This window comes from Natrix helvetica, assembly GCF_964273705.1.
Source record: "Natrix helvetica genome assembly, chromosome: Z".
Taxonomy (NCBI): domain Eukaryota; kingdom Metazoa; phylum Chordata; class Lepidosauria; order Squamata; family Natricidae; genus Natrix; species Natrix helvetica.
Window position 1 is genome coordinate 126,426,247 of NC_138554.1, and position 14,125 is coordinate 126,440,371.

General features: G+C 44.6%; 1 protein-coding gene across 1 annotated transcript in view; it reads left to right on the forward strand.

The window, feature by feature from the left end:
- PITRM1 (pitrilysin metallopeptidase 1) overlaps positions 1-14,125 on the forward strand; it is a 61,990-nt gene that overhangs the window by 29,405 nt on the left and 18,460 nt on the right. The window contains exons 16-20 of the mRNA XM_081970905.1: positions 1,676-1,808; positions 4,669-4,789; positions 7,700-7,776; positions 8,519-8,684; positions 10,240-10,340. Of these exons, the coding sequence (XP_081827031.1) occupies positions 1,676-1,808; positions 4,669-4,789; positions 7,700-7,776; positions 8,519-8,684; positions 10,240-10,340 (598 nt within the window). The remainder of the gene's footprint in view (positions 1-1,675; positions 1,809-4,668; positions 4,790-7,699; positions 7,777-8,518; positions 8,685-10,239; positions 10,341-14,125) is intronic.

Genomic DNA, 14,125 nt, shown 5'->3' on the forward strand with positions numbered 1-14,125 from the left:
GCAGTCTTTTGAAACAGAGGATAGATGGTCTTCTACTTGCAGCTCTTCATATAGCAATCATTCAAAGTTGTAAGGGACTCAAAGACTGATTTACAACTTGTCCTCACACTTACGACCGTAGCAGTATTCCACAGCCATGTGACAAAATTGTGGGTGCTTGGTAACTAGCATGTATTTGTGATGGTTGAAAGAAACCCAGGATAACACAATGCCATTTGTGACCATCTCAGGTGGCTCTAACCAGTCGTCAATGGGGAAGTCCAGATTTACTTAATGACTGTTTGATTGACTTAACGACTGCAGCTATTCACTTAATCTTGCCAAAAAATGGTTTCAAAATTGGGAGTGACTCTTTAGCAACTGCCTTGTTCCCAACGGTGGCTGTTACTGAGGACTATCTGTATGTATCATGATCATTGTTGCACATATACAAACCAACCTAGAAGGACAGCCCCTTAAACATTCTTGCCAAGATAGTCCTTGGCTTAACTCAATTTCTTCAGCAACTGTTCAGATCTGCTTTGGTACTGGGGGGGAAAAAGGATGTACAACCAGTTCTTAAAATCTGGTAATCATAAGACCCCTACTGTCACATTATTCTGCCCCAGGTGGTTTGGTGCAAGGCTAGCAATTACAATATCCCAGAGAGTTGTGGTCATGTAACCTGCTTTGGTGCTTGTTACCTGCATTCACAACTCACTTGTATTCAGCCTGGGCCAATCCTCACAGGCCCTCATCTCTAATGGGCATACCTGTGTTCCTTACCTGAGACTCCTGCTTCTTCTTTCTTAACAACCCATGAGTCTTAGAGTTACATCAGCAGCTGCTGTCACTGAGGGATACAGTCACATGATTTTGCACTTTTAGGTCTGCATGTTGCACTTTATGCCTGTATCACTGTTCTGACCGAGGCTTCCCGAGAGCACAAAGCAAACTCCTTGTTCTGACAAAAAAAAAACCTTTTATTAATTTACTGTGAATTGTCCTCATTCACATCCAGCAAAGTCTTTCAAGGGAGGATTTACAGTCACCGACCTTATCTGGGTTGGAGTGCTGAAAGGCCAATATCTGCAAAACTTGGCAAGGAGTCTCAGAGAGTCAAAAACCAATCAAGTGAACTAATTGTCTGCTGCAAACTCCACTCCCCTTTCTCTCCTCTTTTATTTCCTCTGGGAGTAGCCATTCATCATCCGCCTGTGGCCTTACTCCCAAGTCGACCCCTTTTCTTTAGCTGCTTCCTTCGTCTGGCAACTCTGTGCGTGCGCACACTGGGAACAGGCTCCAGCTGCTCGTCTGCCTCACCGATGTCTGACTCTGAAGGCAGCTGATAACTGGCATACGGCTCTGGCCTCCTCTCTGCCTCCGACACAGAGCCCTCATCAGAGCCTTCCCCAGACTCCAGGGTTGGCCCGTGGTCCTCCCCAACCTCTTCACTAATTGTGGCGGGCCACAACAATCGCTTACCAAGGGCAATCCTGGCCATCATAACCAGGGATTACCTTTACTGGTTTGTGCACCTGTGGTCCTTTTCCTCTTGTTGGATGATAGATATGAGGGGCAGGAAAAAGAGCAGATCAGTGAGTCTTGGCAAAGCAGCTTAATGTGGGCTTAAGTTGAATTGTCTTAGTGTTTCCGACATCATTTGGTAAAGTGATCTCTTCTTGTTTCTCTGTAGCTGAGGATGTTCCTGTCCAGTACTGTGCTCAACCCACAAATGGCATAGTTTATTTCAGAGCCATTTCCAGCCTGAACACACTCCCGGAAGAGCTTCGGCCTTATGTTCCACTTTTTTGCGGTGTCATTACCAAGTAAGAACAAGCTTTTTCAGCAGTCTTTGCCTCTATCCAGGAATTTTCCTGGTCTTCCACCCAAATCATATTTTCCACCAACTTATTTTGTGCCAGAATTGTTTATGAGTGGTTTGGTTTGGGAGCTGAGTTGGATTATGGCCACAACTTTGTTCAGAGGGATATTATCAAGATCATGTGACATGTTCGTACCACTTTATAAACCACTTTATAAAGCAGGTTACTTCAGCTGACTGCTAGCTGTAGTTTGGTCGTTCAGATCTCACCAGGCTCAAGGTTGACTCAGCCTTCCATCCTTCCGAGGTAGGTAAAATGAGGACCCAGATTGTTGGGGGCAATAGGCTGACTCTGTAAACCGCTTGGAGAGGGCTGTAAAAGGACTATGAAGCGGTATATAAGTCTAAGTACTATCACTATTATAAAGCATTGGTAAGACAACACTTAGAATACTGCATCCAGTTTTGGTCACCACCAAAGATGCTGAGACCCTAGAAAAAAATTGCATAGAAGAGCAACAAAGATGATTAAGGGACTAAAGCATATGATGAATGATTGAGGGGAACTAGGTATATCACCAAGAAGAGGGGATCAATATCAATATCGAAGCTTATGAAAGAGAGATCCAACCTGGAACTTAGGACAAATTTCCTGACAGTGATAAAAATTAACAATTAGTACAATAGCTTTCCTCCAGAAGTTGTGGGTTTTCCATCACTGCAGGTTTTTTAGAAGAGATTGAACAGTCATTTGTCTGGAGTAGTACAAGGGTTTTCTGCTCAAGGGGAGCTGGACTAGAAGACCTCTGAGATTCCTTTCAATTCTTATTCTGTATTCTTTAGTACTGCCACATCTGTACCTATGCACTATAATTGATTTGGCTCGGTCACACTTCACATAAGGAAGCCCAAGTGCTCCGAGCATCATCAGTCAAGATCTCTGTGTAACTACGGATTGCTTCCCTTAGCAAAAGCACAAGGCAAGGGGATGAAGAGGCAGTTGAGATGCCAAATTCCTGGAAAAACTGGATTATTCAAGGCCCAAGAATGGCTCCCTTCTTGCAATTAGAATTTGCTGCTACAAATATTAGTCTTTCCTAAACATTGGGTAGGAACGCGATGGCTCAGTGGCTAAGATGCTGAGTTTGTCGATCAGAAAGGTCAGTAGTTTGGCGGTTTGAATCCCTAGCGCCACGTAATGGAGTGAGCTCCCATTACTTGACTCAGCTTCTGCCAACCTAGCAGTTTGGAAGCATGTAAAAATGCAAGTAGAAAAATAAGGACCATCTTTGGTGGGAAGGTAACAGCGTTCCTTGCTCTTTTGGCGTTTAGTCATGCTGGCCGCATGACCACGGAGACGTCTTCGGACAGCGCTGGCTCTTCAGCTTTAAAACGGAGATGAGCACTGCCCCCTAGAGTCAGGAACAATACAAATGTGATAGGGGAACCTTTATCTTTAAGACAAATTTATTTATTTATTTATTTATTATTCACACTTATAGACCGCCCCCTCTCCCGGAGAGGACTCGGGGCGGTGTACAGTCACTAAAATACGTTGTAAAATACATACATAAACAATTAAATTAATACTGGTGAAGGAGGTTGTGAGACTGTAATAGAATAATAAATATAATACGTTAAAAACCTATAAAACCCCAAACCCAATTAAAATAAATAAATCCCGGGAGGTAAAACTAAGAAAGTGCCAGGCCAGCTGATTGAAATAGGTGAGTCTTTAACTTTTGCCGGAAGGAACGGAGGTCGGTGGTAGTTCGAATGTCTGGGGGGAGGTCATTCCAGAGGGTTGGGCCCATCACAGAGAAGGATCTACTCCTAGGTGTCGCCCGCTGGCATTGCCTAGCAGACGGCACCAGGAGGAGCCCCTCCCTGTGTGAGCGGATAGGTCGCAGGGACGTGTGTGGTAGGATGCGATCCTGCAGATAACTAGGTCCTCTGCCATGGAGCGCTTTAAAGATGGTGATCAATACCTTGAAACGCACCCGAAAGGCTACAGGTAGCCAGTGCAGCTCGCGCAGGAGGGGTGTTACGTGGGAGTAACGGGTACTTCCCATAATAACCCGCGCGGCTGCGTTCTGAACTAGCTGCAGTCTCCGGATGCGTCCCAAGGGAAGCCCCATGTAGAGGGCATTGCAGTAGTCCAGGCGAGACGTCACCAGCGCATGAGTGACCGTGCGCAGGGCACTCCGGTCCAGTAGGGGGCGCAATTGGCGCACCAGGCAAACCTGGTGGAATGCCCCCCTTGCCACGGCTGCCACATGGTCCTCCATTGACAGCCGGGCATCAAGGAGGACACCCAAATTGCGCGCCCGCTCCACAGGGGACAACTGTTCGCCCCCTATGGCCAGCGATGGAGTCAGCTGGCTGAACCGAGGTGCCGGCAACCACAGCCACTCGGTCTTGGAGGGGTTGAGTTTGAGTCTGTTGTCCCCCATCCACTGATCAACACTTGACAACGGAGAACCTCTAATGAATTAGCTGATTCAAATCCACTACTGTGCTTCTTGTATTTTCCTGAGAGTGTTTTCCTGAGAGACTTTACATTCCCTACATTTTTTCCTTCCTGTGATTGACCTACATTTTTTATTTAACTAGGAAGAGGGACTGCTTAGACAAGCTAGCTCTTCCTAGTTATGTCCCTGTGGCTTGCAAGGAAACAAACCTGCTCTAAGCACAGTTAGCATATACAGTATGTATGAGGGGAACCTTTACCTTTACCTTAAACATTGGGTATAATTATAGAGTTTACCTAGGATGAAAGCCCAAGCATCTAGAGTGAATAATTTGTAGACCCACACAATCTGTATGAGAACCCAGTTTGTTCTTTTCTCCCTATTTTTCATAAGGATGGGGTGTGGAGCACTCAACTACCGAGAACAGGCTTTGGAAATAGATCTGAAAACAGGTGGCCTTTCTGTTAGCCCACATATCAGTGTAGATGACTCCCATCTGGACATGTATGAACAGGTGAGTCCATTTCCAGTTAAGGTCTGGTCAGTTGCACATGGATAACCACCTAAATTTTGCTGAGACAGAATTGCCAGTTAGGAAGCCTCAAGATTAAACTCTTACCCTAATTCAATAAGTGGCATCCTTCTCTATCTAACTAGTTCTTAATTCTTTCACTTGCTTTTTTTCTCTTTGTTTTCCTAATTTCCTCGCTATTTGCAATATGAGGAAAATAAGTCGGGTCTACCAGTCAGCACTGTTGTAACAATTATTTTGCAAATAATATGGGACTAATGCATTTGGAATAGAAAGTGCAATGTCCATGGGCACATTATGATAAAATCAGAAGAGCTGAAGGGGTGTGTTTAAATTCTTAAGGCTTAGATGCTCTTCCGTGCAAAAATCCATCGAAATTCAAGATGTAAAGGAATATTCAACATTTATCTGGACAATTAGTTCTATTGCCAGTTCACTCTTACAATTAGGAAAGCAAATAACTATGGTGTGAAATTGCTTGATGATTATAATAGTGATAGAAGAAAGTATTTGTAGCTGGGGTAGAAATGAAGGGGTCCTTGGTGCTGTCTGGGCTTGATTGCTTTCTTGCAGATGTTTTATTACCTAAACTAGGTGCACTGATGATGTTGCCTACTTTGGCTAATGAAATGTCTGCAAGAAAACAACCAATCTCAGAGAGCATCAAGGATTCCTCATTGATTATACTTTTCTTAAAGCTGCTTGGTGATTTGTAAAGAATGTGATGCAGTTGTTTTCCAAAATGCAACCTCTACACTCCAAAAGCAAAATGCTAGAAGGACAGCTTAGCCCAGCACGTTCATTTTTTTATTTTTTCCTAAACAGGGGAAGCAGTAACAAGCAGGGAAACTTGGGTCAAAATTGCTTAATAATAATAATAATAATAATAATAATAATAATAATAATAATAATAATAATAATAATAATAATAATAATAATAATAATAATAATAATAATAATAATAATAATAATAATAATAATAATAAAAAATATTTATTTCTTAGCCGCACCCTCTCCCGAAGGACTCAGGGCGGCGTACAATAAAACATAGGAAATAAATATATAGACAAACATACATATAACAAAAACGTATACCAAGACATATACAAGGAGGAGGTGAGCTGATGAATAAAAACAATTAAAAACACAATGTTTAAAAACCCCTAAATAATTGAATACAATTAAAATACCCCAAATAAAAACCCGTCAGGAGCGATATAGTTGGATCAAAGTTGAGCCAGGCCAGCTACTTGAAATAGGTGGGTCTTGAGCTTTACACGAAAGGAGCGGAGGTCAGAGGTATTCCTAATATCTGGGGGGAGGTCATTCCACAGGGCTGGGCCCGCCACAGAGAAGGCTCTACTCCTAGGCGCCGCCCCCCGGCACTGCCTGGTGGACAGCACCTGGAGGAGACCCTCTCTGTGCGAGCAGATTGGTCGCAGGGATGTATGGGGCAGAATACGATCCCGCAAGTAACTAGGTCCTGAGCCATGGAGCGCTTTGAAGATCGTTATCAAAACCTTGAAACGGACCTGATAGACCACAGGAAGCCAGTGCAGCTCGCGCAGGAACGGTGTCACATGGGAGTACCTAGTACTCCCCATAATTACCCGCGTGGCTGCGTTCTGGACCAACTGTAGCCTCCGGGTGCATTTCAAGGGAAGCCCCATGTAGAGGGCATTACAGTAGTCCAAGCGAGACGTCACCAGCGCATGAGTGACCGTGCGTAAGGCGTCCCGGTCCAGTAGGAGGCGCAATTGGCGCACCAGGCGAACCTGGTGGAACGCCCCCCTTGCCACGGCTGTCACATGGTCATCCATGGACAGCCGGGCATCCAGGAGGATGCCCAAATTGCGCGCCCGCTCCACGGGGGTGAGTTGGATGCCCCCGATGGCCAATGATGGAATTAATTGGGGAGCCGGTACCCACAGCCACTCCGTCTTGGAGGGGTTGAGTTTGAGTCGGTTGTCATCCATCCAGACCCGTACGGCTTCCACACACCGGGACATCACTTCTCTCTTTCTCTCCGACTTCTTTTGATTTCTTACGAATACGATGTCAGGCTTGGAAGCCAACTTTGTATTGGGCCTCAAGCCTGCCACATACTAAACATTTTCTACTGTGGGAAATTGGAAGGAGGGATGGTATGGAGCATTGGAGATATGTAGCCATATTAACATTCCTTCTCAGAGAGTCAAGGTCATTTTGTCCCTGCACCTGGATTGACGTGGATGGGAGGAATCTTCCTTCGTGACAGTGGCTGATTGGGCCATGTCATGATGGACATGTGGGTGCTGGGGCAGGGTCTTGAACTTCCTTTTGGATGGGGAAAACATGGAAGCTTTCAGATTCAGGCTTTCCCAGATGTGCCAAAATGGCTTCTTTAATGAATTTGAATTTTGAGGAGGAGGATGCTATTTGGAACCCTGACCTCCGACGTGTTTCAAAGTGTGTGCAGTTCAGTACTTTGGAAGATTGGATTACTGTTTCAGGAGAGGAAGTGACTTACACATGTTAGAAAACTGTCTGTCAGATTCATTAAGATCTAAGTTGAATTCCTATTGAAATAATGATCATTAGGATTTGTGAATAGAACTGGGAAAGGCAGGGTTTGGACTTGGTATAAATAGACCCTTCCAGTTTTGAATGTGGAGATATTCTAAAATTGTGAAGTGGAATAACTTAGAGTAAGCCATTAGTGGGTAGGAGATTTACATTTACATTTTTGTGTGTTTTTTAGTAAGTTGGATTTCAGTTTTGGATTGTAATTTCACAACTACTATTGCCATTTTTTAAAAATGCAAAGAGTCCCATGTTTGCCTTCTTAAGTAATTTCCCTGGGTATATTTGCTTTATTTTTTCATTTATTCCTAAAATGTATTTCTTCTTTAGGGTGTGATCTTCTCTTCATTGTGCCTGGATAGAAACTTGTCCGACATGATGCATCTCTGGACTGAAATATTCAACAAGTATGATCCATTTTAGTGAACAATGTTGTTGTTGTTAATTGCATGTCTGACCCACCACAATCCTATGGCCTTCCTGTCCTCTACCATCCTCTGGAGTCCATTTAAGGTCACATCGACTGCTTTGGTGACTCCATCCAGCCACCTCATTCTCTGTCGTCCCATTCTTCTTTTGTCCTTAATTGTTCCCAGCATTAGGCTCTTTTCCAGCGAGTCCTTCCTTCTCATTAGGTGGCCAAAGTATTTAAGTTTCATCTTCAGGAACTGGCCTTCAGGGCTGGCCTTCAGAGGAGTCAGGGTTGGTCTCTTCTAGGACTGACCAGGAACAATATTTTAATGTAATTAAAGTTGTATATTTCCTTGTTTGTGTATTCAAATTTATTATCTGCCCAGCTTCAATGGATAGCTACAGTAGTAATACAAAACACCTTAGTAAATGACTTCATATTGGTGGATACATATTAGTTGATTTATTGAGAAATGCTCCTTTTGGCTGGTGTTTTAATTAAGAGGAAGAGAAGGCCAATAATTGTCTTGGGTGGAAGATTGCTGGTGCTTTGAACCCCTTTAAAGAGAGTAAAGATGGAATGAATGGAATTAGATCTCCACTCATATGGTCCCAAACATAATGGCTATTAGTGAGAGAGTTACTGTTAGTAAACCTTTGATGAACCTTCCCAGTTTAGTCTTGCATCTTATTTGTAACAGAGGTCCCTTTTGTTCTTTCTCCTTTTTCTCTTTGCAGCCCTCATTTTGAAGATGAAGAGCATTTCAAGGTCCTGGTTAAAATGACGGCTCAAGAGCTATCAAACGGCGTCCCTGACTCTGGACATAATTATGCCTTAATTAGAGCAAGCAGGACTCTGAACCTTGCAGGAGAATTGAAAGAAATGTTTTATGGCATGGAGCAGGTGAAATGAGAGGAAAAGGGTTTGATACATCTGGCATTAGAAAATGGGAAGATGCCCTTATTCTGTGTGGTCCAGGTCTGCCCATTAAGATTGTGCCAGTTGCCTGTTTTTGTCCCAGTGCCTGTTTTTGTTTTGTTTTTCACTAGCCGATAACCCGGCGTTGCCCAGGTATTTATTTATAGGGGGGAAATGTCCAGATGTAATTCCTAATGTTGGATTTTCCCGTTTACCAGAGGGAGCCCACTTGTGGAGTACTGTGAAGCTTGCAAGAGCAATTTCTCCCTGAGCCCTGATTTTGACAACAATTAAATTAGTTAAAAACGTTTTCCCTGTGAACACAAAAGTAATTTCTAATATTGGGTTTCCCCTCTTACCAGAGAAAGCCCCCTTGTGGAGTACTGTGAAGCCGATACCATGGCAATTCCACTGCGCTGTACAGTAGAATCCATTTTAAGGCAGTACAGTAGAAGCCATTTTAAGGCACAACAGGCTGTATCTTAACCGAACAGGATGTTAGGGGTGTCTTACCCTCACAGTATTTGTTTCCAGAGAGTAAGTCATCTGTGTATCAAGTTTGGTTGAAATTGCTTGAGGCGTTCCAGAGTTATGCTGGAATACACACACACACACACACACACACATTTTTAAATATATAGATTGAATTGGAGATGCTCAAGACTGAATGGACATTCTGCATATGAAGTGGGTCTTCTGTCTTAGTCGAAGCATCATCAAAGGCTCCAGGGGTCCTCATGGAGAACCATGAGATACAGCCTCCTTTACAGTGTAATTTTTAAGGGATGAATTGCTGATCTTTTCAGGGGAAACCCAGAGCCTCAGCTGCTAACTAGTCAGCCCAGTGTAGGCACATACTTAGTGATTAAGGCCCTCAAAGCATTTAAGTACTCATTATAAACAATCTTCCTGTGATTTTTTTCGTTGCATTGATGAAACACGGGTTAATCCAGAGGTGAAAGCTACTGGTTCGGACTGGTTCATCTGAACCGGTAGTAAAAAATGCTAATGGTTCAGGCGAAGCGGAATTTCTGACAATCAGCTGTGATGCACGATTTATATTAGCTGGAATCGTCGGATTTTCTGCTTTCTAGCTAATCTAAATTGCGTGGCACAGAGGATTTCCCTCTCCCCCTCGCTGTTCTACTTACCTTTGCAGTCTTGAAAGGCTTCAAAATGTTCCTTTTTCAGTGCTGCGTGGGTGCACCTCAGGCATGTGTGCTTGGTAGCAGACTCACCGAACCGGTAGCAGACTTCAGAGGATTTCACCGCTGCCTTAATCTACAACCATTCATTCAGTCAAAGTTACAATGGCACTGAAAAAAAGCAACTTGAAACTGGTTCTTAAATTTAACAATTGTTACATCCCCGCAGAATTCAGTTGCTTTGCAATCAGTGTGTATTTATGGTGCTTGCAGCATCCTGGAGATCCAGTGATTACCATTTTTTTCCAATCTCAGTTGGCTTCCAAAATGCAGAGTCAGTGGAGAAGCTATCTATGCTTTTGCTCTTAATTCTCTTCCATCCTTTTTCTATTCAGGTGAAACTGATGAAGCGAATTGCAGAAATGGCAGACATTAAGTCTGTGCTCCGAAAACTGCCACGCATCAAGAAATACCTTTTAAATAGTGACAACCTGCGGTGAGTTGGGATTCATCCTTGTAATCCTTGCAGGCACCACTGAATATCCATGATGTCAAAGTTCAGCCAATCATGATTTCTAACTGAATCCTAAAAAATTTCCTTTTTAAAAGAACTACAGTAAAATTCACTCTCTGGTTAGGTCAGTATAGCACAAATTTGGAGTCATCCATCATCGTTGGAGTCCGTTCCTAGATGATGAAGACCTGGTTCCTAGCCTCACAACTTTCAAAAACTGCTAATTGATTGTAGACCTCAATTGTATAGTTGCTTTGTGCCCAGATATTTCCATAGGTGAAAATCTAATATCTAAATAACATGAGCCGCTGTGGCACAGTGGTTAGAGTGCAGTACTACAGGCTACTCTGCTAACTGCAATTTGGCAGTTCAAGTCTCAACGGCTCAAGGTTGACTCAGCCTTCCATCCTTCTGAAGTGGGTAAAATGAGGACCTAGATTGTTGGGGGCAATAGGCTGACTCTGTAAACCGCTTAGGGAGGGCTGTAAAACACTGCAGAGTGGTATATAAGTGCTATTGCTATTGGTTGACTTAAAGCAAGGAGGTTCTGAAGAGGTTTCTTGAATTGTTATGTGTAGGACTTCAAACTGAAGAGAAAATAAAAATTGTGGTCTGCCAGCAGCCAGCAGAGCTGGCAGTAGATTTTGACAGTGAGGAGGTTGGGGAGGATCATGGACCAGTCCTGGAGTTTAGGGAAAGGCTCTATGTTGGAGGAAGGGAGGGTCCCAGGGCCATATGCCAGTTATGCCTTCGGAGTCAGACATCAGTGAGGCAGACAAAAAGCTAGAACCTGCTCCCAGTGTGCGCATGGGCAGAGTTGCCCATGGGAACAGCTAAAGAACAGGGGTCGACCTGGGAGTAAAGCCATAAGTGGCTGATGAATGGCCCCTCCCAGAGGAAATAAAAGAGGAGTGAAAAGGGGAGTGGCATTTTCAGGAGACAATTAGTTCACTTAATTGGTTTTTGACTCTCCGAGACTCCTTGCCACGTTTTGCAGATATCGGACTGTCAGCTCTCCAAGCCAGATAAGGTCTGTGACTGTAAATCCTCCCTTGAAAGACTTTGCTGGCTGTGAATGAGCAGAATTCACAGTAAATTAATAAAAGGGGGTTTTCTCAGGACAAGGGGTTTGTGTCATGCCTTGGTCAGAGCAATAAGTTCAAATTCCATTTTAAGATTATTGCCTTGAGAATGCAAATGCCAGGAATCTACATTTCTAGGAAGACCTTTGTAACTAAATTTGAACTTCATGGCTTCCAATTCTGCCAGCTTTCTCAAAAACAAAATAATCATTTAGGAGATGAACTATGAGGACCTGTGTACCATCAACAACAGCTTTAGCCAGCCTGACATTCAGTCCACTGGCATCTTGTCAGGGGAAGATTTCACCCTGAACTAAATGAGGTCTTAGATCGCGGCGTTTCTAAACAGCATTATCTTTAAGGTGCGAAAAAAAGAAATAAAATCCCGGAAAACATATTCTAATGAAAAACAAGCTTTAATACAAAAATAAGAAATAAAGAAATAAAACAAATCTATCTAATTGTTACATTTTGGCAGAAAACAGTTTGTCTACCAGCTTCCTGGCAGACGGACAAAGATCAAAAGGAAAGAGAAGTCTCTGGAATGTGTGAAGAGCAGGTGCAGTACATCATTGTCAGATAAGACCTTATGACCTGCGCAGTAACTCTTTCAGTTCAGCTATTTAGTTCAGACTAGCAAACAATTTAACGCAGTGACACCCCTTCTTTTGCTAGTTGGGCTGACGTCATCAAATCATCAACTAAGGCACATCTTCTTTCGCAGATACTCGTGTTGACCTGCGGCAAGTGGTTTGTTAAGCATGTCAGCAATCTGATCATGTGTAGAAACATATTGCAATATAACAAAACCTTGCTTAACTAATTGCTTTGTGTTTTGATAACGAATGTCAATGTGTCTGGACCTAGTGAAATGTGACTCAGAAATATAAACCACCGATACATTATCTTCCATCACGGTGATTGGTCGAATCGGACGTGTCCAGATATCTGTGATCAAAGCATCAAACCATGTTAGAGAATTACAAGCATCTGAAACACAAGCATATTCAGCTTCAGAATAGAATAGAATAGAATAGAATATTTATTTCTTAGCCGCACCCTCTCCCGAAGGACTCGGGGCGGCGTACAATAAAACAAATAAAATACAAAATACAAATACAAATCTGGACAGGACATACATATAACAAAGACGTATATAAGACGTATACAAGGAGGAGGTAGGCTGATAGCTAAAAAACAATTACAAAGGCACAATATTTAAAAAACCCAATAAATAAATTCAGTTGAATTACACTAATAAAAACCCGTCAGGAGCGATATAGTTAGATCATGGTTGAGCCAGCCCAGCTACTTGGAATAGGTGGGTCTTGAGCTTAACTCGGAAGGAGCGGAGGTCAGACGTAGTCCTAATATCCGGAGGGAGGTCATTCCACAGGGCTGGGCCCGCCACAGAGAAGGCTCTACTCCTAGGCGCCGCCCCTCGACACTGGTGGACGGCACCTGGAGGAGTCCCTCTCTGTGCGAGCGAATTGGTCGCAGGGATGTATGGGGCAGAATACGATCCCGCAAGTAACTAGGTCCTGAGCCATGGAGCGCTTTAAAGATAGTTATCAAAACCTTGAAACGCACCCGATAGACCACAGGAAGCCAGTGCAGCTCGCGCAGGAAAGGTGTCACTTGGGAGTACCTAGTACTCCCCATAATTACCCGCGCGGCTGCGTTCTGGACCAGCTGTAGCCTCCGGGTGCATTTCAAGGGAAGCCCCATGTAGAGAGCGTTACAGTAGTCCAGGCGAGACGTCACCAGGGCGTGAGTGACTGTGCGTAAGGCGTCCCGGTCCAGTAGGGGGCGCAATTGGCGCACCAGGCGAACCTGGTGGAATGCCTCCCTTGCCACGGCTGTCACATGGTCATCCATGGACAGCCGGGCATCCAGGAGGATGCCCAAATTGCGCGCCCGCTCCACGGGGGCAAGTTGAACGCCCCCGATGGCCAAGGATGGAATTAATTGGCTGAACCGGGGAGCCGGTACCCACAGCCACTCCGTCTTGGAGGGGTTGAGTTTGAGTCGGTTGTCATCCATCCAGACCCGTACGGCCTCCACACACCGGGACATCACTTCGACGGCCTCGTTGGGGTGGTTCGGGGTGGAAATGTACAGCTGAGTATCATCAGCGTACAGATGATATCCCACCCCAAAACCACGGATGATCTCACCCAACAGCTTCATATATGTGTTGAACAGGAGTGGCGAGAGGACCGACCCCTGTGGCACCCCACACGTAAGGGGGCTGAGGGTCGACCTCTGCTCCCCTGCCAACACACGTTGCGTCTGACCGGAAAGGTAGGAGCCGAACCACCGCAAAACCGTGCCCCGGACCCCCAGCCCCTCCAGTCGGCGCAACAGGATACCATGGTCGATGGTATCAAAAGCCGCCGAGAGGTCTAATAGGACCAGGATAGAGGAACAACCCCTATCTCTGGCCCTCCAGAGATCATCTACCAACGCGACCAAGGCCGTCTCCGTGCTGTATCCGGGACGGAAGCCGGACTGGCGCGGATCTAGATAATCATCTTCCTCCAGATGTCGTGGAAACTGATAAACCACCACACTCTCTACAACCTTCGCCAAGAAGGGAAGGTTGGAGACAGGACGATAATTGGCCAGCTCCATAGGGTCCAGGGAAGGCTTCTTGAGCAAGGGTCTCACCACCGCCTCTTTCAA